This window comes from Pithys albifrons, chromosome 15, assembly GCF_047495875.1.
Source record: "Pithys albifrons albifrons isolate INPA30051 chromosome 15, PitAlb_v1, whole genome shotgun sequence".
NCBI lineage: Eukaryota > Metazoa > Chordata > Aves > Passeriformes > Thamnophilidae > Pithys > Pithys albifrons.
The window spans coordinates 15,123,234-15,148,419 of NC_092472.1; the positions used below are offsets into that span (position 1 = coordinate 15,123,234).

The 25,186-nt window shown below is 43.3% G+C and overlaps 1 protein-coding gene across 2 annotated transcripts; it reads right to left on the reverse strand.

The window, feature by feature from the left end:
* Positions 1–21: 21 nt before the first annotated feature.
* RUFY1 (RUN and FYVE domain containing 1) lies at positions 22–16,629 on the reverse strand. Of its 2 annotated transcripts, none has more exons than XM_071570201.1 (18): positions 16,355–16,629; positions 11,368–11,541; positions 10,497–10,614; positions 9,670–9,771; positions 9,242–9,365; positions 8,762–8,820; positions 7,981–8,046; positions 7,328–7,397; positions 6,403–6,504; positions 5,804–5,920; positions 5,298–5,465; positions 4,451–4,548; positions 3,880–3,999; positions 2,946–3,075; positions 2,447–2,541; positions 1,976–2,024; positions 1,725–1,802; positions 22–728 (listed from the first exon to the last, which is right to left on the reverse strand). In XM_071570201.1, the coding sequence occupies exons 1-18, from the start codon at positions 16,617–16,619 to the stop codon at positions 585–587; spliced, it is 2,079 nt and encodes a 692-aa protein (XP_071426302.1). In that variant the 5' UTR covers positions 16,620–16,629; the 3' UTR covers positions 22–584. The 2 variants fall into 2 exon arrangements, with proteins under 2 accessions (XP_071426302.1, XP_071426303.1); XM_071570202.1 differs by lacking the exon at positions 16,355–16,629 and adding an exon at positions 12,312–12,422.
* Between the last annotated feature and the right edge of the window lie 8,557 nt (positions 16,630–25,186).

The following is a 25,186-nucleotide window of genomic DNA, read 5'->3' on the forward strand; positions in this document are numbered from 1 at the left end:
AGAACTTCTCTTGCTTTCAGTTTTTGCAAAAGGCTTTATTGTGTAACTACCACACCGTGGTCACAGACTTCAGAACAAGTACAATGTGCAGTTTTCGACTCCGCAGTGACCTGAAGGCACATTCATCAACACTCCCCATAAAGCTCTTTCTATAGACAGTTCATAAACTGACCTTTTCCTCTCTGACTTAGAGCAAATACAAAACTGTACATGAGCCTGGAGATGCACAGGAGCACCCACAGTGAGGGTACAGAGGAACCGAAGTTTGATCTACAGGGATCAAATAAATGTAGAAATGCCATATACAAATTTTAATACAAATACCTATAAAAATCAGAAAAGTGAGTTTAGTTTTAAATACAACTTTAAGGGGAAATTACAGTCGATGCAAGTTTCTTAATGATTCCAGTCAGAGAAGCATTAGCTTGCACAGTCCCTACAAATTATTTTACACTGCTGTGTCTTACAGTGGAAATACCGGAGAGCAGCCAGTCTGCTGCCCAGGGGACACCTGCAATTCAGAATTAAAAAAATAATGGCTACTTTCCAATCTTAAAGCGGTTCTGTCGGGGGTGGGAAGGGCCTTAGGAGGAGTTAGAGGAGCACCGCTGGAGCAGCAACGTGTGGCAAGTGTCGCAGACCCGGACGGGCTTGGGGTACGACGGCAGCGCCAGTTCGTTACTGGAACAAGTGTTGCAGAAAATGTCCCCGCAGTTCCTACAGTGGTGCTGCAAACAGAGTCAGAGTAAGCACCGCTGCCTGAAAACAGCACCAGGAGCTGCAAGGTCAGACCATGGAAAAGGTTTCTGTGTACACTGACACCACCCTTCGCTCCCGGCCCGGCCCAGCCCTCCCAGCAGCACTTCCTCCTGCGCAGGCCGCACACGGGCCGATCCCTGCGCAGCCGCGCTCTGGGCGGCGCAGGAACAGCAGCAGGCCTGGTCAGGGCCTGGTGGAGCTCGCTCTGCATCCTCACGCCTCCCACCGACGGGCCCCGCCCGGAGACCCGGCCCCTGCGCTGCCACTGCCCGGCGCTGTCCCAACCCACGGAGCAGGACCCGCAGCGCCCCTGGAGCCGAGCACGGAGCACCCCGATGGGCCCCGCTCACCTGAGCACAGCCCACAACAGGTCCCACCAACACAGCACCCAAAGGCAGCAGGGAACATTGTATTTAGGATGTGAAATGCCAAATTGCAGGGGTGACAGTGAGTGCATCCCTTAAGGAAAGCAGTTTAGAGTTCTCCCTTAAAGAGAAGAGAGCTACCTGTGGTGTGTGTGGGGTCCTGTGACCAATGAGGTGCTTTGGTGAATGTGAGGTGAATGGGCCAGCCAATAATGTCATGACATGTTGGATGTGAGAGGATATAAAAGGTGTGGATGTTACTGAGAATAGAACCAACTACTATGAGCTATGAGGAAACTGTCTGTGAATCTTGAATAAACTCTTGTAAGCCTTCTGATCAGCCTTCTGATGCCTGCTGTGCCTGAGCTATTCGGACTGTCATTCACGCTGCCCCCTTACTTGGGGTAAGGGCAACCCCAATAAATGGTGACCACATGACGTACCCCAATACCAGATTATTCCCTGCTCCTCCTCTCTAGCTGTTAACATGCCAACAAGATCAGGAACTGCAGCAGGGTCAGTCCTCCTGAGCAAACCAGGCAACAGCTCCATTTTTGTTTGCCATGTGCTGTTTAAAAATATTCCACTGAACAACATTACCTTCCTCCTTGAGATGGAGAATTCCTTTTCACATTGCTTGCAGTGTGTTGCTTCATCATCCTTCAGCCACGTATGACCCTGGAAAATTTGAATGCAAACCACACTGGAGATAGAAATAAACTTACAAAGCATTTTACCAATGTGGTTGGTACTTTTTGAAAGCCTTTTAAAGCACAATAACTATGGTGAAATTTGAAGGTGTTAAATGAAATTTGTATGTTCACTCAAAATATCCATGAGATGGAGAGTACCTTTAGTGCTTTATTTACTTCTTTAATGTCTTCCATCTTCAACTTTGACCTAGAAAAAAAATTATGTCCTCTGCATGACTTTATATTAAGGTGTGTTTGGTTTTCCCTCCTCTTCCACTGTCCAGCCACTGAATCTACACCCCAACTCTTCAGTCAGCTCCCTCTTACCTCTCTGAACCACCATCACTCAGTCACCGTGGGCTTTGCCCCTTCTCAATATAATCAGAAGAATGTGGGAAAAGCACAGTTTCACTGTAAGAATTAAACATTTCCTGTAGTGTTCCCTCTCTCAGCCAGCTCACTCTTACAAGGGTCCTTCCTCACTTTTATTTCATGACTCTTTAGTTTCCATATATAGTAACTACCTCCTAAAATTCTCACATCAACTGATTTTTATAACTGGATGAGGTTTAAAATTCTTGGTATTAGTTTGATACTTCAGGTTACAGGAGTTCAGTTCCTAGAACTTACTGGCTGAGATGAAGTCCCATTTCCTGAAGAGCTTGTTCCTGTTCCTCACAGACTTTCTCCAACTGCTGCTTCTCATCTTGCAGTTTTCTCAGTTCCTATAAAATCAAGCATAAAAATCAACCTTTTTGTTCACTCTTTGACTTCTAACCTTGATCAGTTTACCCCAACTACCCAAGTAGTTCCCAAGAACCAGCTCCTTTAATACCCACCTACTTCTAAGGCCTGATTTTTAGCATTACATGGCTGAGCTTCCCACTGGTTCTGCACAAACAATGACATCATTTAACCCTATTTGCCAGGAAGAGGAAGATTTTCAGGCTTTGAACATCACTGAGCATAGCTAGAATATAGCAGTCCTGTGCCCACACATGGGCACAGACAGACAGGTGTGTGTCCTCAGGATCTAAACTGCTCCACACACAGGAGCAAATCCTCCTCAGGTTAACAAGAATGTTCATGCTTAAAGAATAAATCACACTCAGTTGAAACTTGTGCATACCTTTTTCAGCCCTTCCATCTGTTGCAATTCTGTTTTAAGCAGAGTGGTTGAATCCTTCTCTTGGTGCAGTTCTTTTTGCAAAGTTTGTCTCTGTTCCTTTTCGGATTTTAACTCCTTTTCCAGAGTTGAGCTATTTAAAAATAATTCATTCTAAAAAACCCTACAGCAGAAAAATATCCTATAGAACTTAAGGATAGGAACAGTATAAGAAGAAGAAATCTTGTCCAAAAGAGGGCAAAACTAGAGTGGTGTTCTGGGAAAGGAAAGAATGGGCAGCATATATCAAACTGTTATGGCAGCAGATGTCAAAAACTATATATTAACATTTTCAGGTCACATAAAACAAGCAGCAGTGAAGGGCCAGAACTAAAACAAACAACCAAAAGACCCTTCAAAACCCCCCATAAAAACCCAATCCCCACAAGTACATATTTCACTACCTGTGTTTAAACTGCCCTGTTCAAAAGGGACACTATTCTGATGTCTGAGCAGTGAAAGAAGCATTTTCTATTGGTATTAGAAATCTTTAGAGCATTAACATTCCCTAAGAACACATTCCCAAACCCCTTCAAAAACCCCAGTCCCTCTGGATGACAGTCCCTTCTATGCTCAGCCTACAAGCACGACCATACCTATCTCCTGATTTATTAAAAAAGTGACTGAAAGCTCCATTGCTGTTTGGAATGGCCAGATTTCTGCTGGCACTCTGTGCTCTCAGTTGGATGTTCTGGAAAAAAATGTCAAAATCCTCACTGTGGAAATTGTCAAAATCCTCACAGGAAGCACTGTGCTTCCCTGGATCCTGCTCACTTCTATCAATGCTGAAGCCAAGAGAATTCAAACCTACACCTCCTTACAGCTTAGCACAGGAGTAGAAAGCACTTCTTAAAGGAATAGCAAAAGGGAAGGAAAAAAATTCCATCAGATTAAATACCATTTGCTGTCCAGCTGGGCCATCTGCTGCCGACACGTGTCCAGCCTGCCAGCGAGCTCCTGCTTCATCCTGCTGCACCGCTCCTCTGCTGCCTGCCTGGCCTTTTCTGCCTGCTGCAGCCTGCAAAGGAAGGAACACCTGCATTTGCTGTCAATTCACTCCTTAATTACACCCTCTCATCCTCTTCTAGATTTGCCAGATAGGCCTTTATAAAAAGCTTGAACTGAAAATGCACGTGGAGAAACAAAAGACTTTTTTGAAAGCAATTGTTTCTGAAAAAAGCAAACCAAAAACTGGAGTCATACTGATTTTAAACTGAAGTTAACATGTTTTTAAATAGCCTGCCTATGGAAAGAGCTATGGTTTGCTAATGGGTCAGTTATGGGCATGTTTGCCTGGGAAAAGAGAACAGCAAGCACAGAGATATAACTGGGAGAAAGTAAGAAGGTCATGCTGGCACGTGGGTCCAAATGTCTGTAGGGGCATATAGAAGGTCATCTTGTAAAGGTTTATCTACATTGGAAACTTTCTACTGACTTCAGTGTTGACTTTCTGAGCTTGTAATTATTACCTCTCTTCCATTTGTTTCATAGAGGACATCATCTCATTTGTTTTGCCTTCAAAAGAGGATATTGCTTCTGTTTTCTGCTGTAAGGAACACTCTGCATTCTATAGGGAACAGTGAACACAGTGTTTACAGTCTGCCACCAAATAAAGAATGTTCAGCTTGCTAAAGGCCAGGCCTGGGTCTAACAGGAATGTACAAACAAAATGCTTATAATGCCAGAGCAGAAATTACTCCACTTGTTTTGTTAAGACCTCAGAAAAAAATCCCAACCCTTAACTAAGTTTTTACTATGAGATCAGCCAGAAGCCAAAAAAGTTCTCTTTAGAAAAAAGCTTGGAGAAAGAAATTACCAGATTAAATTGACAGGATAAGGTCATCAATGATGATTTGAATGCAGTAACTGCACTCAGTGGGCATGGAATCAGGAAGCCCAAAGAATCCAAAATAAATACTGCTTTCAAAAGCAAAGGCCCCCCTCAGCACTGGGGCTGCCCTGGCCAATGCCCTGCAAGTCTCTGAAGGAGGGAAAGGCCTGGGTAAAGCCTGAAGAGGCATCAGGAAATCACCCATAAAAATTGAGAGACAGCCCCTCTGGATTTGTGCCATGAGGTATGGGAGGGGAAGGCCTGCTAAACTCTCATTTCTTTAATGGAGAGGCTAGTTAAACTTTTATTTCATTAATGGAAACAAGCTCTGTATATTTTGGGTGAGCACTACTACCCCCTGGCTTCCTTGTAGAAATGCTGATCAGTTTATTTTTTGTCTCATTATAAAAAACCCAAAACCTAACACCACAAACCCATCCAAAGAACAGAATCCCCACAAAGCCCCACCAGCTCCCTGCACATACCTGAGACTTGTGAAACATCTGCAGGTTAATGGCCTTCACTTCTTCCAGCTGTTGGCGGAGTGCAACTAAAGTGTCTTGTTTTTCATGAGTATCTTTTTCCAAAAGTTTCATGGCAATCTCCATTTCTGTTTTCATTCCAATTTGTAGCTCCAACTCTTTCTCTAGTTCCTTACAAAGAGATTTCCTAGTTACTGCTGCACAGTCAGACAGCAGGGATAAGCATTTCCAAACCCCACATAACTCCATATACAAACTGGGTGTCTCTGCTGTAATAATGCTGGTAGTTTCTTAAACAGGGAAAACCCCCTTCATTTCCAACATTTCAAAACCCCAACTCCCAGTTCTTTACAGACACTGTTAAAGGTCAATGACCATCTTGCTTGCAATTCTTTCAGGAATTCTGAATAGCTGCCAAAGGTGCAGAGCAGACACCTCCCATTTGCACTGTTACACTCAGGCTGAATCCTGTGTCTTTCACTTCACTTTCTATGGTTCAGTTTCCTTACCAGCCTCATTTTTTTTTCTTCTTTCAATTGCTTCCAAACATCACTGTACATTTCATCAAGGCCCTGTCGGGACTGTTTGTAAGTATCCAATTCTACTTTTGTATCCTCTTTTGTTACCTACAAGAAACATAAGCACAAAAGCTACCTAAGATCACACAGTATTTAAAGTGTCCCTTTATTCTTGTGTGTAATACAGTATTTCCATGTGCCATTGCAAGTAAAATCCTTATAGAATCATGGAATCGATTGGGTTGGAAAAGACCTCCGAGATCATCAAGTTCAACGCTTGGTCCAACTCCAGTTCATGTTTTACAATTAATGATCTGGCAAACATCAATAAGCTGAAATTTCAAAGATACAGTAATACTAAAAATAAATAATTCTAATACTTTGAATGCATTCTCCCTGCTGCAAGTACATGAGTGTGTAGTAAAGAACAGCAAAATCCAATGCCTGAGCATAAGACACCCAAACCCAGAGATCTGCACAGCAGCCTGTCCAACTCTGCTGAGCATTCCACTTCACTGTGGGTTTGAGAGCATTAATTCAAGAGATCACTTATTTTAAGGATCCTCATAACCTTTAAACTGGTGTCCCACCTCTACACTTTTTTCACTCCGTTCACGAATTAATTCATTCTGTTGTTTCAACTGCTGCTGCTCTTCCTGGAGTGATCCAATTCGGTCAGTAGCTGCTGCAAGCTGTTTATAAAGAGAACAGATCTATATTTAATCCCTGTGCAGGCAGGCAACATCTGGAGCCACTCTGAGGGCAGCAGCTCAGGCTCTGCAGCTGGAGGTGCCCGACCCTTCTGAGCCAACCCCACTGTATGGCCGGAATTAATAAAGGGGTAACCACGACAGTGGTTTGAATATTCTTGGGTAGAAACACAATTGCCAGACAGAAAAACTCGATTAAGGAAATCCATCTACTACAGAGGTGCCCAAAAGCATTTTCATAGAATCACAGAATAGAATCATAGAATCAGTTGGGTTGGAAAAGACCTCCGAGATCATCAAGTCCAACCCTTGGTCCAACTCCAGTCCCTTTACCAGATCATGGCACTCAGTGCCACAGCCAATCTCAGTTTAAAAACCTCCAGGGATGGGGAATCCACCCCCTCTCTGGGCAGCCCATTCCAATGCCTGAGCACTCTCTCTGCAAATAATTTTTTCCTGATCTCCAACTTCAGTTTCCCCTGGCAGAGCTTGAGCCCATCCTGCCCCCTTGTCCTATTGCTGAGTGCCTGGGAGAAGAGACCAACCCCCACCTGGCTGGAACTTCCCTTCAGGCAGTTCTAGACAGTGATGGGGTCATCTCTAAACCTTAACCCTTTAACCACTGATAAAATGTAGAAGCTTCCCACAAAGCTTTCTCCATGTGCCAACCCACACCAGTTCACTCCAAGTCCCCCACATTTCACCAGTATCTACTCAAATATTTTAGTTTTAAGGTACGTTCTTAGGGAGTTTTGCCTCTGATGGAAAAGAGCTGTGATAAATGTTTAACAGACCAGACACAAACCTCTTCCTGGAGTTTTGAATTGGTCTTTTCTAAACAGTCTATTTTGTTCTGAAGATCTGCAACTGTGCAACTGCAGCAAGGAGAGATGCATAAAAATTATTATAAAAGAAGTGCCAACAGTCAAAATTTATTTCTATCCTTAACAATATTTTTACCATCTGGCATTTGTTAATAATTAAATACTTTAGTGAGCTGGAAAAAACTCCTGAGGAAGGACAACTGTCCCTGTTAAGCACTGAGAGGACCATGCCCTTCCATACAACTGGCAGCCCTGTTTTAGCTTGGCTGTTGCAGTCCTAACACCTCTCCTGCTCAAGTAGGGTATGTGAGGTCTGCTCCTCCCACTGAAGCTCTTCGTCCAAGGAATGAACTTCCAGATGTACTTGTAATTGTTTCTCTTGAAAAAGTAGCTCCAAAATATTCTGTTAATCAGTCTCAAAAATGTAAACTACTATTAGAGACTTGTTTTTTGCATTGCATGTCTGCAGGAGAGTAAGAGTACAAAATGAAACTAAGATTCTTGAAAAATAACCAGAAAAGGCATTTCAATATCAGACAAAAATCTGTAAGACTGACAGCAGAGACATTAAAAGCCATACTGGAAACAGTAAACAGGGCAAGTGTTTGTATATGAGAATAGATGAAAATCCCACCTCAGATGTCGGTTGAGTTCTTCCACATAATGCTTCTGGTCCAGGACAGCTGTAATGCCTCCATCTCTAGTTGTAAAAGTGAGAATTTATTGACTGAGAAGAAATCCCTTCATTCTAAAGTGTTAGTTTGTACTGGGGCTTTTAGCACAGACTTGCAAATGGAGTTAACCCTTTTATCCTCTCCTTATACAAACACTTTTGCCTGACCTAGATCAGAAGCACCAGGGAGGTGAAGCAGCTGTTTGGCTGCTTTTCAGAAGCTCCACAGTGAAGTGCTTTGAAGTGACAGAAGCACATAAAATACTAAGTCCCTTCATTAGCTACAGGTCTTCTAGATCCAGTGCTGTCAACAGCTGTGGTCTCAATTCACCTCACATTTCACCTAAAATTATATTTTTTCCTCTGTAACTGACCTCTCCCACAGAGTCAGCTACTTAATTGAGAGCTGTTTCAGAAACAGAGCTTAGAAACAAAGAGATTTAGTAGTGGGTGACCTGCCAAATCATCTCTTCTAAAAGCAAATAAAACAATCTAATATTCTGAGTGCCTTTAATTCAGTCCCAGCTCAAGGCACAAACTCTCCACACTGTATTCTTGTTAAAACCACCACAAGCTCAACCTTTGAAAGTTGGTATTAGCTAACAAAATCTGGTTTGGAGTCTCCTTTTTGGATGACTAATAGTTTGAGGGTCTCCAGCACTCATTTCCTCCCACAGACTGTCTGATAGGTTTGTTCTACAAAACCCATAAAGATTTAGAATTATTAATTCACTATACATACTGTTTGCCATCACTGTCCTGTGTTTCCTTAAGGTACAAGGAAAAATCAATTACTCCAACCTGAAAAATACATTTAAGATATTAACACACCTTCATGGTACAGTTCTGCAGAGAAGCAAAATTGGAAAATGATAAAATGTGTATCTGGAAAATGATAAAAATCTGAAGGTTAAGTTTACAGAAACAAATAATAGCTATATTCTTCCTAGCTGATGTAAACATGCAGGCCAGTGTTTGTCATAAAAGCATCAGAGTAACCATATTTAGTGTAATCAGTTTCCTAGCAGTTATTAGTTTTGACAGTATTTCCATAAACTGCTACTTATGTACTTTCTTTTGATTCATTGTGGGAAACATGACAAGCTTCAACACAGGACATGCTGGAAAGAACTCTGGACCCATCTCAGTAAAGTATTTATAGATGTACTTAATTCTACTACAGACTTATACCAACTGATCCTACTTAAGCTTTAATCTTCACCTGGGTGTCCAAGTCTTCTCCTTTTAAGCAAAGGTTTGCATCAATAACATTCAGTCCAACCAGCAGACCCACAATAACTGCTCCTTCCTCCTCCATCATCAGTGCATCAGGTTCATAAAATTCACTGCAAGAAATAAGGGATCACTGTACATCAGATCATTATAATGGCATTTCCATCACTGGAATTATAACAGTAACACAGCCTTTACAAAGCTCATCTGAGCAGCCCCTTCCCACTGATTTATTGCACAAGGCTGAGGATTTGGAACTCTCAGAAAATCCTTGACTGGTTCCTCTGTAGCTTCACTTTATTGATTAACCACGTGCACCTCTGCAGGCTGAAGGTTGAGCTGTGAGTTACTGACTCTCCCTGGAGCAACACGAGGTGTGAGTGATTTGGGGAACACAATCTCAGTCTGTGCTCTTACCTTAACAGATGCTTATGGTCCAACAATACTTTGAGATAATCTGCCAGTTTCTTCTGCATGAGTGCAAGATAAAGCCAAGCCCTTCCTCTGCCCACCGCAGTCCTAAAATGAAAAGTTGCATGATTTGGTTAAAACAAAACATTTCATTAAGCAGACTTGTGCAAGTCAAAATTCTCACTTTACAAAGTGAGATGAAGGATGTAATTTACTAAAAACCAAAACCAAACCAAACAACACAAAAACAAACAAACAAACAAACAAACAGAAACAAACAAAATCCCCCAACAACTGAAAATAAAATATCCCTGGGGAAATGAACTGTTGTCTCCAGAACACAAAAGCATTTAAATATATCTCATTCTTTGGTGAAGGAAAAGTATATTGTAAAGTCTTCCTAACTTGAAAAGACATACATATTGTCTGCTACCACCATAACCCAACCATTGATGCAATTCAGCACTAAAACCAGCCTCTTTCCATCATTCTGAATTACCCAAATTAAATACTACTCCTGCACACACAAAATGACACAAAGTTACAAAAGTGGAAGAAAGAAGAGGAGAGAAAATAACTGTGAAGACTTCAGCTATTTTTAGCATGGTACGAAAAGTTTCCAAATCTTGTTTTTAATCTGATAGTACTGTCTGAGTTAGAAACTCTGAATATTTTGAGGCATCCTCCTTATCTCTTTGAGAAGTCAATGCCTCCTACATGCCCTATTTTTTCCTTTGGGAATAAGATCTCATTAAGGAAGCCAAGAGACTACACAAAGGATTCCTTTTCCCAGCAGTATGAGTGAAATGCACCATCTCCAACAACCAACTTACTTCAACTCTGGCAGATTTTTAACACTAGTTGCTATATCTGATGCTTCAGGACAAAGTTTTTCCACTAGCTCCAAAGGACCAAAAAACGATTTGTTCTGTCCAATAAAAGTCTTCTTCACTAAAGGGAGCACAGAGAAGTTTGTGAGGAAAAGTAACAGGCTTCCAACTCCAGAATTACAAATTGTAGTCTATGTGTTACTTTGTCTTGCCAGCTTTTAACGTGTCAGTGCAAGGGGGACATTAGAATCATAGAATGGATTGGGTTGGAAAAGCCCTCCGAGATCATCAAGTCCAACCCTTGGTCCAACTCCAGTCCCTTTACCACATCATGGCACTCAGTGCCACGGCCAATCTCAGTTGAAAAACCTCCAGGAATGGGGAATCCACCCCCTCTTTGGGCAGCCCATTCCAGTGCCTGATTACTCTCTTTGGAAAGAAGTTTTTTCTGATCTCCCACTTAAATTTCCCCTGGCAGAGGTTGAGCCCGTGCCCCCTTGTCCTATTGCTGAGTGCAAGAGAAGAGACCAACCCCCAGCTGGCCAGAACTTCCCTTCAGTTCTAGACAGTGCTGAGGTCACCTCTGAGCCTCCTCTTCTCCAGGCTAAACACCCCCAGCTCCCTCAGCCTCTCCCCATAGGACTTATGCTCCAGTCCCTTCACCAGCCTCATTGCTCTTCTCTGGACCTTGACACTTTAGGAGGCACAAAATACAGGGTGTACAGGGGTACACACACAGTTATATCCATAATGCTCATTAGCATCGTATATTTATGCAATTAATAATATCGTTCAGAAATCAAACTGGAGATAGGGCAGGACATGACAGTGAGTCATTGAGCTGCCCCTGCTCAGCCTGGTGTGCAGATCCCACCTTTCAGCCCGTGCTTCAGGCAGTGCTCCAGCACCACGAAGAACTGCTGTAGGGGGGGAAAGTCCGAGTCCAGGGTCCGGCCCAGGCTCAGGGCTGACTGGATCAGGATTTTGATGCTGAGCTTCATCATGTTCATGAGGTTGGCACGCTCCTCCATGGTGTGGCACCTGGCACCTGGGGGACATGGGTGGGGAAAAAATAGCTGCTTCAAAGAACCCTCTGAGGTCATCAAGTCCAACCTGTGGCCAATCACCACCACGTCAACCAGACCACGGCACTGAGGGCCATATTCAGCCTCTCCTTAAACACCTCCAGGGATAATGACTAATCCAGTGTCTAATCACCCCTTCTGTGAAGAAATTCTTCATGATGTCCAACATAAACCTCCTCTGGCACAGCTTAAGACTGTGTCCACTTTTCCTGTCATTGCCTGCCTGGGAGCAGAGGCCGACCTGGCTACACCCTCCTGCAGGGAGTTGTGGAGAGCAGAAAGGTCACCCCTGACCCTCCTCTTTGCCAGGCCGAGCCCCTACAGCCCCCTCAGCCACTCCTCCTCACACTTGTGCTCCCTCCCCTTCCCTGGCCCTGCTGCAGCCCCTCAGTGTTCCCCCGGCCCTGAGGGGCGCACACTCAGCTGGGCATGGAATTAGCGGTGCCTCCCAGCTCCCTCCCCATCCCTGGCCCCGCTGCAGCCCCTCAGTGTCCCCTCGGTCCTGAGGGGCGCACACCTGGGATGGCACTGGCGGTGCCTCTCCAGCTCCCTCCCCATCCCTGGCCCCGCTCCATCCCCTCAGTGTCCCCTTGGTCCTGAGGGGCGCACACCTGGGATGGCACTGGCCGTGCCTCCGCCGCGCCGAGCAGAGGCCGAGCACCTGCCAGGGCCGCTGCCCAGCCCGCAGAGCCCCCCACCTACCCCCAGGGGTGCCCACGTGAGGGGTCCATACCTGAAGGGTCCGTACCTGAGGGGTCCCCACTGAGGGTCCCCCCGAGGGTCCCCCCCCGCCGTTACCAAGGCGACAGCGCGCGGGGCGGGCCCGCCGCCATCTTAGAGCGGCGTGAGGGGCGCGGGGCGGGCCGCTGTGAGGGGGTGACGCAAAACGTGGAATATACACGAATTTCCCTAATAAAGAGTATTTTTTTGTGTTTGATCTTTGTATGTTTCCAAGACTAGTTAAGGGGAAGGGAGATTTAACCCGTGAAACGCACAGCGGCTCTAAGTGTACCCGGATAAATTACGCAGTGTTAAAGTTGCGCGCTCGACGTGTTTGGGTGAGCTCAGGGCTGAGGGGAGGTTAACAAAGCCTGGGGAGGAGGATGGAGCGCTCACAGTGGGCACAGAGAATGCAGAATTTACGGGCATGAAGGAGGGTTGGGTTGGATATTGGATGTCAGAAAAAGGTTCTTGCCCAGAGGGTGTCGGGCACTGAAGAGCCTCCCCAGGGAATGGTCACGGCACCAAAACATGCCAGAGCTCCAGGGGAGCTGGACACCCTCAGGGACAGGGGAATTGTGTCGGTGTCTGTGCTGCAATCGGAGACCCCTGTGGGTCCCTTCCCGCTCAGCACACCCTGTGATGCTGTTAATAATATCATTCAAACTGGAGACACAGCTGGACACGACAGTGAGTCATTGACCTGCCTGTGCTCAGCCTGGTGTGCAGAGCCCACCTTTCAGCAGTGCCAGGATAAGGAAAAGCTCATAAATCCGACTCTGAGGTGTGCTGAACCAGCACCGCGGGGGGAAAAAGGGGATTCTGGCTGGGCCGATCATGACCACCCACAGGCCCCAGAAAGTCCTCAACCCCAGAGAGGTAAAGCCCAAGCGTGGGGTCTGATTAGCATGAGAATCACAGAATCATAGAATGGATTGGGTTGGAAAAGACCTCCAGGATCATCAAGTCCAACCCTTGGTCCAACTCCAGTCCCTTTACCAGATCATGGCACTCAGTGCCACGGCCAATCTCAGCTGAAAAACCTCCAGGGATGGGGAATCCACCCCCTCTCTGGGCAGCCCATTCCAATGTCTGAGCACTCTCTCTGCAAAGAATTTTTTTTCTGATCTCCAACTTAAATTTCCCCTGGCAGAGCTTGAGCCCATCATGCCCCCTTGTCCTATTGCTGAGTGCAAGAGAAGCATTAACCACTGGAAGAATAGTACTTAATAAGAGAATCAGGTAACTCATACCCAAGGAACATTAATGTCCTGGTTTGCAAAAATAACAAGTTCTGGTAGTTGTCATGCTGGTTTTGTGGACTTGCCACCCAGTGCTGCTGTCTGTGCAGAGTAAATCATTCTAAACCTTGCATACCCAGGAAAAAACCTTTTTTGGGGCAACAGGGACTGGCTCCAGCCCCTCTGCTTCTTCAGGCACCCAGAGGTGCTGCCAACCACAGGCAGTGGTCACTGAAATCCCCTGAAATCCCAGGCAGGGGGATGTCCTGCTGTGCCCTGTGCTCAGGCACAGCCACACTCCCGTGTCACTCACACTCCAGACTCTCAACACTATTCCCAAAGCCGTGCAAAAATCTCCCCAGTGCTAATTTGACCTTCCTTTTGGCACACAGAGTGTAATTTAGGATTAAACATGAGCAAAACTTCCTGTGTCAGAAGAGGGAAAACAGGGAGTCATTCTGATTGAACTGATTTCAATAACCACAAAGCACACAAAGGTGTCATCTCAGCAGGCTCCTGTACAGCATATAGTTTATACACTATAATATATATAGTTAATATGCAATATACTCCAGACAGAGTATCCTGTATATTGACTAAAGCCAATGGATGCCTCAAAACTGCATATAATGTCTTGACATGAGACTGAAGATTAAAGAGGCTGTAGAATTTTGAATTTTGGCATCAATATTGTCAGGTTACATGTTAGAAATTGAAAAAAAAGCTGCAGAAACAAGAAAATCAGTGAGTTTTTTTGGTGTTTTCAGTGCTAACCATCTGGATGGTTTTCTGAATTAGAATTTTTACATATCAGGAATACTTTGCTTGTAAGCCCTGCTCAAGATACCTGTATTACCCACAAGACTTAAAAAGATGTGAACAAAATGTTTTTATGAACACAAATTTAAATTTAAAAGTGTCTTAACAATGAAGTCAAATAATTACTTGAACATTCTTTTTTAGACTTTTTAGTTGCAAATTTACACAGTCAGATACATCTTTTGCAAAACTGTGCAAGTTGGTACATGCAAAATAAACAGGTATTAGACACATTACCAAAGCCAAGCCTCAAAGATTAAGAATCAGGTTACCCACGTGCAAAACATCACAGACAGGATGCTGCAATCTTTAAGAATGCAATCACACAGTTTTGACTCATCCAATTCAAGAGATTTGTTCCAACATCCTTTGGAAGCCACATGCCTTGTTTACTGTAATTACTCAGCACACTTGAAAGTCAGAACACACTGAAGCACAAAGGAAAGCTCACAGTTCTCCACCTCTTGGTCCTAAAGACTGCAAGTCTGTCTTGATTTGTTTTCTTTAGGTTTGGAGCTCCTGGCCTCTCTGCAAGGCAGGACACAGTTTCTTCAGTGGCACACCCTGGTTCAGGATGGGGTATGTGTGTTTAAAACATGATCAACAGATCTGAAGCAGCAGATAGAGGTTATAAAATCTCTGGGAAAAGAGGATAGCAGGGAACAAGCTCCAAGTTTTCCACAAGTTTTCCACCAAGTTTTCCTTAGCTTATTGCTTAAAAATACCTGCTTCAAATTAAATGTATAGTGCCTGGTCAAAGCACTATAGACAGGTAGAACAGGTGACTTAGTGCTTGTTCACATTCCATAAATAAGTTATGAACAGATTTTTCATATGGAATTTTCCATAACACTCATCAACATATCCAAATCCCTTGAGCAATTTGGGGAGGTGCTGTTGTACTCCCTTACTTCACAAGGAAGAAGCTGAAAGTTTATGGTAAAAGTTCCACTAAGTGTGGGAGCTCCATTTCAGGCAAGAGAACATTTCATTCCCTGCCCCTTACCAAATGCTGTATGTTGTTTTGAATTACATCTATTTACAGCATTATTCCTAATGAAGAAAAAGGGATGTTCTGCCCTGTGCCAGGTTAGATCCCAGGTGCTAAACATGGGCACCCAGGAAACAAATCCACGAGAAGTTTGGGGTGAGACTTTGAGATGCAGGGCAAGAAAAGACTCTATTTTCTTTTCAGGACAATTAAACTCTGACTAGGCAACATTGAGGAATTTTCACAAAAAATAAGAAGTCCACCAGCAGTAACTGGTTTTCCCATGCTGTCCCAAGTCAGCCCCACAGAACTCTGAATACAGAAGTGAGCAAAGCTGAGCTCCACTTCTCCAGAACCTTGAAGCACCAATATAAAGTCACAGAGTACAAGACTCCAGACCCAATTTCTGCTGCATTTGAATGGGTTTTTTCTGCGTTATGAATATCACTGAGATTTATTTTCCTTATGATTCAACTAGAAGTCCCTTTCATTCAGTTCTAAGAGACCTGCTACATAAATCTGTAAGCTGCCAGATCCACGAATGCAGACACTGAACAAAGCAAGTTGGGGTTAAACTGAATGCATTTTTAGCGTAGTTAAAAAGTAATTTACAACAAATCTGTACCTTAGTTTGCTTGTCTCTGACAGGAGAGGTACAGCGAGTTCCCCCCCTGAGCCAGCACATGAGGGAGAACATGAAATTGAGAGATCCCTCAGTGCAGCCGAGGGGAGCTTTAAGGAGAGGGAGAAAAGCCAGCAAATAAAAGCTTTCTGCATAAAACTAAAGCCAATTTTCCCGGATATACTAAGAGTTCAGGCTCCGTCTGGTTATAACACACTTCTCAAGTTCTACATCTGCGTCGCTCGTTCAATTTTGCTTCAATACAAACCGGCAGCATCTTAAAAAAACCCAAACAAAAAAGAAGCTCAAAGTAACGCCCATGCACCCCTGACACGAAGCGGCAGCACCACCAAAGCGAGTGTAGGAGAGAAGCGGAGCCGTACTTGTCTTTGCGCCGCTGTCGCTGCCGGGCTTGGCCGCCAGCCCCGCCAGGCCCGCGGAGCGCAGCGCGCTGCCATAGCCCAGCGCCAGGTTCTCCGAGGCCTTCCTGGCCAGCGACAGGATGGGGCCGGACCACCGCGCCTCCTCCGCCTTCGCCTTGCCCTCGCTCCTCAGCTCGGCCGCCTCAGGGAGCTGCTTTTTGTCAATGATCTCAAAGTCTTCCTCTCCGCCCGCGGCGGGCGCGGAGCGGAGCGGCTCGGCCGCCATCTTGGACAGTCACATGACCGCGGGGGGCGGGGTCGGGAGGGACTCGAGAATGCGGGAGGGAACGGGGAATGCGGGAGAGAACGGGAGAGAACAGGGAGTTCGGGCAGGAACAGGGAATGCGGACGGGAACCGGGAATGATGGCAGGAACTGGGAACAGGGAGTTCGGGCGGGAATGAGGAATTCGGGCGGAAACAGGGAATGCGGGCAGGTGCTGGAGCTCGGGCAGGTGCTGGAGCTCGGGCAGGTACTGGAGGAGGTGATGGAGCCCTGGCATCTGCCGGGAATCTGGGCAGGTCATGGAGCTTGGGCAGGTCATGGAGCCCAGGCAGGTACCAGGAATCCTGGCAGGTACCAGAGCCCAGGCAGGTACCGGAGCCCAGGCAGGTACCAGAGCCCAGGCAGGTACCGGAGCCCAGGCAGGTACCGGAGCCCAGGCAGGTACCAGAGCCCAGGCAGGTACCGGAACCCAGGCAGGTACCAGAGCCCTTGCGAAGCACCTGCACCCCCGGGCGGGGCTGTGACACAGCCCTGGGCAGGACTAAGCGCTCCACTTGGTTTTCTGAGCTACAGACTCGTGGGGGTGTGGAAAACAAAGAGTTTACATAAGCTAGAGAAGTTTACCAAAAGTACAGGTTTTTTATTACTATCTGTGTCCCCAAACATCATTTTCATTTAGAAAATTAATGTCTTTTGACATCTTGGATTTACATGGTTAAGTTGTGGCAGATGAAAGACCTTTCTGACTCTGCCTGTGGTTACAAGGCAGGGTTGGTGTGGCAGGTGCACTGCGGTGGAAAGGGCTTGCCCACGTCACTGGCGTGGAAACACAACTAGTCAGTGCAGCTGCTGCATTACTGTGTTTGGGCTGTGTTTGGTAGAAAAGTTCTGTCATGAAGAGGAACTGAAATTACCCCAGTATGGAAATTTGGCCTTATGGGTGCCTCAGATATTGATGTAGCCCACTGATGTGTGGCTTGTTATCTGTTTTTCCATCCAGCAATTGCATGTGCTTGACATACGTCACTTATTTAGTCACAAGACCATAGATGCTGCATATCAGCTTTTTTGCAACATAGGTGGAAGTCTTTTGGAAGGACAAGAGAATAGGAGAGCTGAAAATCAATTTCATTAGCCTTGCAGCAATGTAAATCTTCAGGCCTATGTCTTTTTTGTTCTCCTGTAAGCTACTTAAGGATTGATTCTGTCTTCTTGGTTTCTCAGACACTGAAAATTTAACAACTTTTGTTCCTCAAAGCGCAGGGAAGCTCTTATATTTTTGTTGAGAATTCAGAGATCAGCAGCCTCTTATTCACCCATGATTCATATGAGCTAAGTATAGACTTTAAGCTATTTTTGCTGAAGGGTGATAGAGGCAAGTTTTGCTCCATCTTGTGGACTCCAACAGTACTGGGCTGTGTTTATAAGGAATGATGTCTCATAACTCTGTAAGCTGCTGCCTTGCAGTTGACTATGAATATACCTCTTGACTTGAGTAAGACTTGACACTGATTTTCTGCCCTTTACTCTCTACACAATGTTAGAGTCAGGATGGAGAAGCACAATTCTAAGCATTAAAATAATGTTTCTTTTCCAATACATCTGAAGAATAGGGCATAAAAGTTTTGTGACTGAGAAAATAAGGGCAAACCAAGACTCCTATTTACCTCGTTGTGTTGGTTTCTTAAGGAAACCATGCCTCAGATTCCCCTTAACAGTCTCACAATTAGCTATTTTGTAAAAATATTAAATAAAACTGTCACATACTCTGTGACCTTATGTTACCATTAAAGAAAAGTTTGATCATTTTCTTTCAAGTGTCTCTTGAGGAAACTTTATCCTGTGCATAAAAAATTTGCTAAAATTTTTGCTATACAACCATATAATTTATTTGTGCTTCCCTTGTAACTATTTGGTTAAAATTACTTAAATATTATGAAGTCAGCCACTGATTGCTTTAAATGCCCTCTATCCTCACACTTCTTATTTTAAAGCAAGCAAGAAGTCTTGTGACGTTGTGAGTCCTAAGTTAGAAATTTGTTTTGTTTACAGGAGTCATTTGGGGCAGCCAAGGAGGGTGTAGGTTATACAGAATACAGCTTTGAGTACATTAAATTTTTAAAAAAGGTAATAAAAATATTTTTAAATTAAAAAAAATTAAAAAGGGGTAAAACATAAGTGTTGTTACTTTGGTTTTGCTTCATAGTGTTACCAAGGAGGGGCACTATGCATGAATAACACTACTCACTTTTAGTTTTGAGAGAGGGGTTACTTTTATTTGCCTTCTGCAGATGGTGATGTTTCACCTCTGTTGTCACTTTTCAGACCACTGGTCCAGCTCTTGCTACTCATGAGAAAATGAACAATGTTTTGTTTTGAAAACCCATTTTGTGGCTACTCTAGGTCTGCCAGAGTACATAAATGTCAGTTCCGTGTACTCACAAAAACATTCACAACTGTAAGGGCTCACTGAAAAGTTAGTCTGGGGACTAAGTGACCCACTTACTGCTCTATGATTTTTCTAACCCTAGAAACCAAGGTGCTTTTCAAGAGAAAATACCATTATGGAGCCAAGATGAATAAAATTCCATTCCTTTTTCCTGCAGATCCTGCACTGCCTTGTTTGATTTTACTGTTCCCCATTCCTCCCTTTTTCTGTCTTATGTGAGGGGAAAAAATCATATTTGAAATATTTACATAATGGTGAATTCAATGTCTAGAAAAGTATTTGTGACAAACTCATATTTTAATTGGGAATTTGTACATTTAAAACAAAGGTCTGGCTACACAAAATGGAAGATAGTTCATTTTAGAATAGAAGAAGCTGTTGAAGGGAACATAATTTTTCATGTGATGATACTTGGCAAGACAGTTTGGCTAATTTGGCTAATTCCTCTTTGTCTCAGCTTTATTGGCATTTTGCGGGTAATGTTTTAAGAAATTTTTTTGCCATTTAATGTTCCAAGGGAACCACACACTTTAAATATTTAAAAACAGCAAAATGCCACTGTGTGCTAAAGGGTGAACCTTTGTGATTAGCTGTCACTTACACTTTGCATTCCTTTAACTTTTTAAATCAGCAAAACATAGGTTGTATTACAAATGAGCAAGGCAAGTTTTTGACCTTTAAAAGGCTGGTAGGAATAAATACCAACTGTAGCTGTTGTTGGAATAACATAAAAAAACCCCCAACCCCAAACCCTGGTGTGTTGTGTGTTTGGTGACATATAGAAAATTCACAGAGCAATACAAATCACAGTATTAAGCAAGAAGAATTCAGTGGTTGCTGAGTGGGGCTGGATCCACCAAATTTTGAGCAACCACCTCGTGCAGGCAGGAGGCAAAAAACCATGAAAGTTCACAGGACAACCATCAAATTCATCTTCCAGTAATTGCAGCAGCATCAAATTGCAGTAAAAAAGTTCCTTGTACGATTGTCTCCCTCCCCATTCCTCAAGCCACTAAAACATTCTTCCCTTTGGGCCCTGGGGTGAGTGAGTGCCAGCTGAGGGAAAACAGTGTTAGGAAATGATAACATGTTTCTTTTGGGCCGTCATAAAAAAACCCCAAACCAAATCCTTAAAAAGTTCCTCTGTGGTGAATAAATTCCTCCGTTATAACAGTAATTTAGGTAATTAGAGACAACAGTTTTAGCTGCTGTTCTACTTCTAGTGCAGCTAATTAGCCAACATCCTATCCCTTCTAATCAAAGAGCGATTTAAAAAGAAAAATATTTCCAGTTTTGTCATCACACCTGTATTGAGTCAAGGCAATTACCTTCTTTTTTTTCCTAAATTTTTAAACCCACAACTTTATGCTCCATGATCCCATATCCCAGTGCACCAGCTGGTGCCATCCTTGCAAAAACTTCTCATTAGTACTGAAAGAATCATCTGTTTAAAACGGTGTTAAAAAGTCATTAGAGTCCCTGAGAGGAAATGTAAATGGTATTATGTGGAAGTATGAGTCATTGTAGTAAATAACGGAAAAATAGAGTAAGACATGGAAGAGAAACCTGCATTAAGATCCTGGCATGGAATCAAAAGAACAGCAACTCACAGTATAGATTTAAATCAGCCATTTAAGACCAAATACTCAGCAGGTATCTATTGAATGACAGTCTGAGGAAAAGTCCAATATATTTATTGTTCTATTATAAAATATTGCCTGGTTTTTAGAAAAAGAAAAAAGAAAGCCTTTATAGGAGTACAGTGGACTGGAATGTGAAGTATCAGAAAGCAGGGAAAACCAACACACCGATTTTCCCTTTTGTTATTTAACGTTTTTGGCACCGAGGAAAGAGAGGCAGAGGCAGAACTCCCCAGTAGGTGCCACTGTGACACTGTTTTATTCACAGAGCAGCCTCTGCCACCCAGCAGGGACAGCCCGGGAGCAAATCCACCTTGTGCAGTGCCTGAGACAATACCGGAGGGCTCCCAAGGAATAGAAAGGAAATAAGCAGAGGTGCTGCCCTGAGCAAGCTCTGCAGCTCCTGGGGTATAACCTGTGCTCGTGGGGACCTGCTGAGGAAAAGGGAGTTGTTGCTTGGCTCGTTTTTTATAGGAGCTTCAAACTGTGACTGTTAAATAAGTGTCCAGGAGCATTCTCAAATGGACTCCTAGATGGTAATCAATCAGGGTCATTTACCAGTTCTGGATTTCGTGTGGGATTATGGCATGTTTAGTATTTTACAAAAGGTTTTTTTTCCTGTTGAAAGTTGTTACATAATGTTCCAAGTGCTTTATGTGTAGGGAAGTTTGGATAAATGATATAATTTGGTCCAGTCCCCAGACCAAATCAGAAATCAGAGCACATCTGTTTGAACAGTGTAATTTATAGACTTCATGACCTGTGTGGGTTACATTTTTCATAGTTTGTCTGTTTTGTTTGAGTTTTTGACTTTTTTTTTAACCCCCCTACTATTGCACACAGTTAGTTTTGTATCAAGTATAATTTTGAATGTTTTATAAAAGTGATGTAAATTGAGGGACATAAGTAAAAAAGGAATTATAAATGTGATTACAGACTGAATCCTAATAAGATAGGAATGCAGTCTTTGAAATGTGCTGACATTTTTGCTACTTAATGTGGTTTTCAACCAACACACATGAGAATACTTATATATGACTTAATTAGCTGAAGAAATGGGCTCATATCATTCTATTAGTGTAACAGAAATTTTGCAAATTGCAGAAGAAAACGTTGTTAGAAATTATATAAGCCAATCAAATACATTATTTACTCCCTAGACAAGTTTAGAAAAAGGCCTTTATGCCCCACAAAAACATTGATAGTTATTTTAGTCATATATTTTAAAAGAAAACATTACAAGTTCATAAGAAATTTAATCCATTGTCCATGAAGGTTGAAAAAAAATCAGACTTCTACTTAAAAGAGATTTCTGTGCCACTCCCCTGAAACCTCCCCCCCCAAAAAACCCCCCAACATGGCATGATTTAGATATCATGGCTACAAAAAATTGTGAGATAATCACTTAATCTCTTTGTCTGTGATGGTGGGTGGTTCACAGTATTTTGGGGTTTTTTTGCCAAGTGCCTTTTGGGATTCAGCTACACTTCCAGGTTTCCCTCCTTCTCTTCCTGCCCAGCTGCAGGCACAAGTTTGGTTTTTCTAGGCTACACAGTCATTTTCTGAATAGCTTTGTAAATTTATAAGTTTACTGGTTGCAATAGCAATGCATGCATAATTATTTTAAAGTTACTAATTAATGGTATATAAGAATGGCAGAGTTCTAGAGGAGTTTAAATTTTTGCCAAGTCCTGCACGTGTCAGATAAGAGTGTTTTGCTGCTCCAGCCAAAAAGATAAATTGGGCAAAGTATGTTTAGTTTTCTAAAACATATTTGAGTGGTTTCTTCTGCAATAGGAATACTAAACAGATATTTTCTGTTTAAGACACTAAAGAGCAATTAGGTGCCTGTATACAGTTCTGCTGACATGGCACTTGTGCACCTGAGGGCACAGTGTGGCACAAACTGGCCCAGGTCTCTCCACAAAGAATTCAGGTCTTACAACTGAGCCCCCTCTGTAAGTGCAGCAAACAAAGAGCTGGAAACGATTGCAACAAGTAGTGTGAGAAGAGCAATTCCCAGCTTTTCTGGGAATTTGATTTTCTCATTTTCTGGTTGCTCTGTGAGTGACACTGCATATTAATTAGAAAGATATCTAGAGAACTTAAACCAAAGCAAAGCCAATAAATCTTTAGCTAGGTTTTGCTTTGTTTTAAATAGGAACAATATCTTCTCTCTCTCCTTTCCTTTCTTTCTTCAGAGCATTTTTCCTTGCAGAGCTGTAATCAATACTTGGTTTGCCACACTTAGGGATAATCCCAGACCCCTTGATTCAATAGGAATTTTTATGGGGGGGGAAAAGGGAAAAAATGAACCAGGTGTTTTATAGATGTGCAAAAGCACCTTAGTTATTGATGGAATCAAAGGGAAACCTACACTTTTGGATAATGCAAGGGTGCAGCTCAGGCAGGTTCTCTGTGTCTCTGTTTCCAGTTCTCCCCACATTACAAGTTAAGATAATTTGTCTTGAGGCCTTTCCGTGCTTCAGGAGTAAGGGAGAAGCTTGAGTAGGCAGGTTAGATGTTAACAGTGAGGTTGCTTAGTGATCTCTCCCAACAATCCTTTAAAAATATCTTTGCCCATCCATTTGAGGGAATTAATTGTACGTAATTGTGCCACCTTTGGAAACAGAATTGAAAAAGAGGGGGCTCAGGTCACTCAAGTGGTTTAGACTAATTTAAAGGGCCACTGAAGTGCTGCTGTTCTGCTTCTCCTCCAGCTGTGTGTTCCCATTTCCTTACAACAGCAGCGCTCCCCATCATCTCTTGATAAGCCAATCCCAGGTGAGAGAGGCAGGACGTGCAGGCTGGAGCTCTGTAGCACCCTGAGGTCATCCAACTGCTGCCTGCCTTGTTCCATCTCTTGCCTCTGGCCAAACCCTTCCCTCAGCTCCCTTGGTCATTGGGTTGCTGAGCCATTTCAATGCACTGAGTTGGCAGAAAACATACAACAAAAGTGAATAGTTTTTCTGCTGATTTAATGCACTGAAACAGCTCATATTTTCTGAACTGTGTGTTGGAAGGATCGCTCACTCTATGAGTGTCCTGTTCATCCCCCAGTGCTCTGCCTGCTCTGAGTTCTTCACAGAGAGCCTTCATGGCAGATTAGCAGAGGGAGGACAGAGTTACCACTGGAGTGTTTTATCTTAAACATCCTACTCTCTGTCTTTTGTCAACCATAGGGACTCCTGGCACCATACCAGGACTACATGCATAGGGGAAAACACGGACCAGAATTAGAAAGGGGAATCATTGCCTTGTTAAATTCCAAAAGCTTCTGGTAACCAATGGATTAGGGACCTTGTGATTATGAGTTGCATGTAAAGTAGCCATGAAGAGTATACAGAGAAAGAAAGATGTGGGTCTAGACTGAAGGCTTGGACACACAATAGCAGAGCCTTCCCAGAAGCCTCCAAGTGACTCTTCTTTCAGATTTATTCTGTTTAGATCCTCAGTTTACACTGTTTGTGACTTACATGTTTAACCTTGAAGGCTGCTGATGCCATATGGGCACATGTAACTTCCTTCCTCAAATGCTGAGAGACAGAGCAGCCAAGGATCCAGGACAAATTTTTCAGCTAGGAAAATTATAGAAGAGTCTAATGGTGCCAGGTGCATTCAGTGTGCTACAGGTGGCATTACTAGAAATGCACACCTTGGCAAATTTCTGTTGGCACCTCAGCTGATGTAATACAGATTTCTTTGAACTGTCTCACATGATCAAGAGAATTCCTTTTTCTACAGCAGACCTCCTTCTTAGAGGTGAACCTTAAAAGCACACAAAGATTAAAGTTACAGAATTGGGAAAGGGCCATAATTTATAATAGCTTGGGTGGCAATAAAGAACTGTAATGATGGCTTCAACAAAATGGAGATCATTAATCTTTTTAGGTGACACTTGTTTAAAATTTCGAGCTGTGTGAAAGGAAGAGCTCTCTAATTGAATTGCCACTTTGTGCAAGTGGGGAGGCAAAGACCCCTCTGGTAGATGGCTGTGGTTGTTAACAGAGATCATAATTGGCATCCAGCTGTTCAGATACAGTGTCTTGCCATCTTTCTTTTCCTCTTTGGTCTATTAATTCCAGAAGATTTTACATATTACCCTGACTGCTCTTGGAAATATGGACCTCAATTTGAATAATCTTCCTCTTTTAAAAAGGAAAACAAACCCCCTAAACCCTCAGCTGAAAATGGCCCTATGGACTGAAGTGAGGAAGAAAAATGTGAGCCTCAAATATATTAATAAAGGTTGAAGTAAAAGAAGTTTTGTTGTGTTTCTAATCAACATAAACCAAACATATTTTGGTTTTCAGCTACAATAAGAGCAATAAAAAATCCTGTCATTCTCTGCCAATTACCATTTCAGGCTGTGATCTTGTCAGAATTCATAAGCTCCCAACTCCAATGCTGGCAGGATATGTTGGTATTGATCTCCCCTGAGTCAATGCTTTATAATAGTTGAGGGCATGAGGCCACTCAA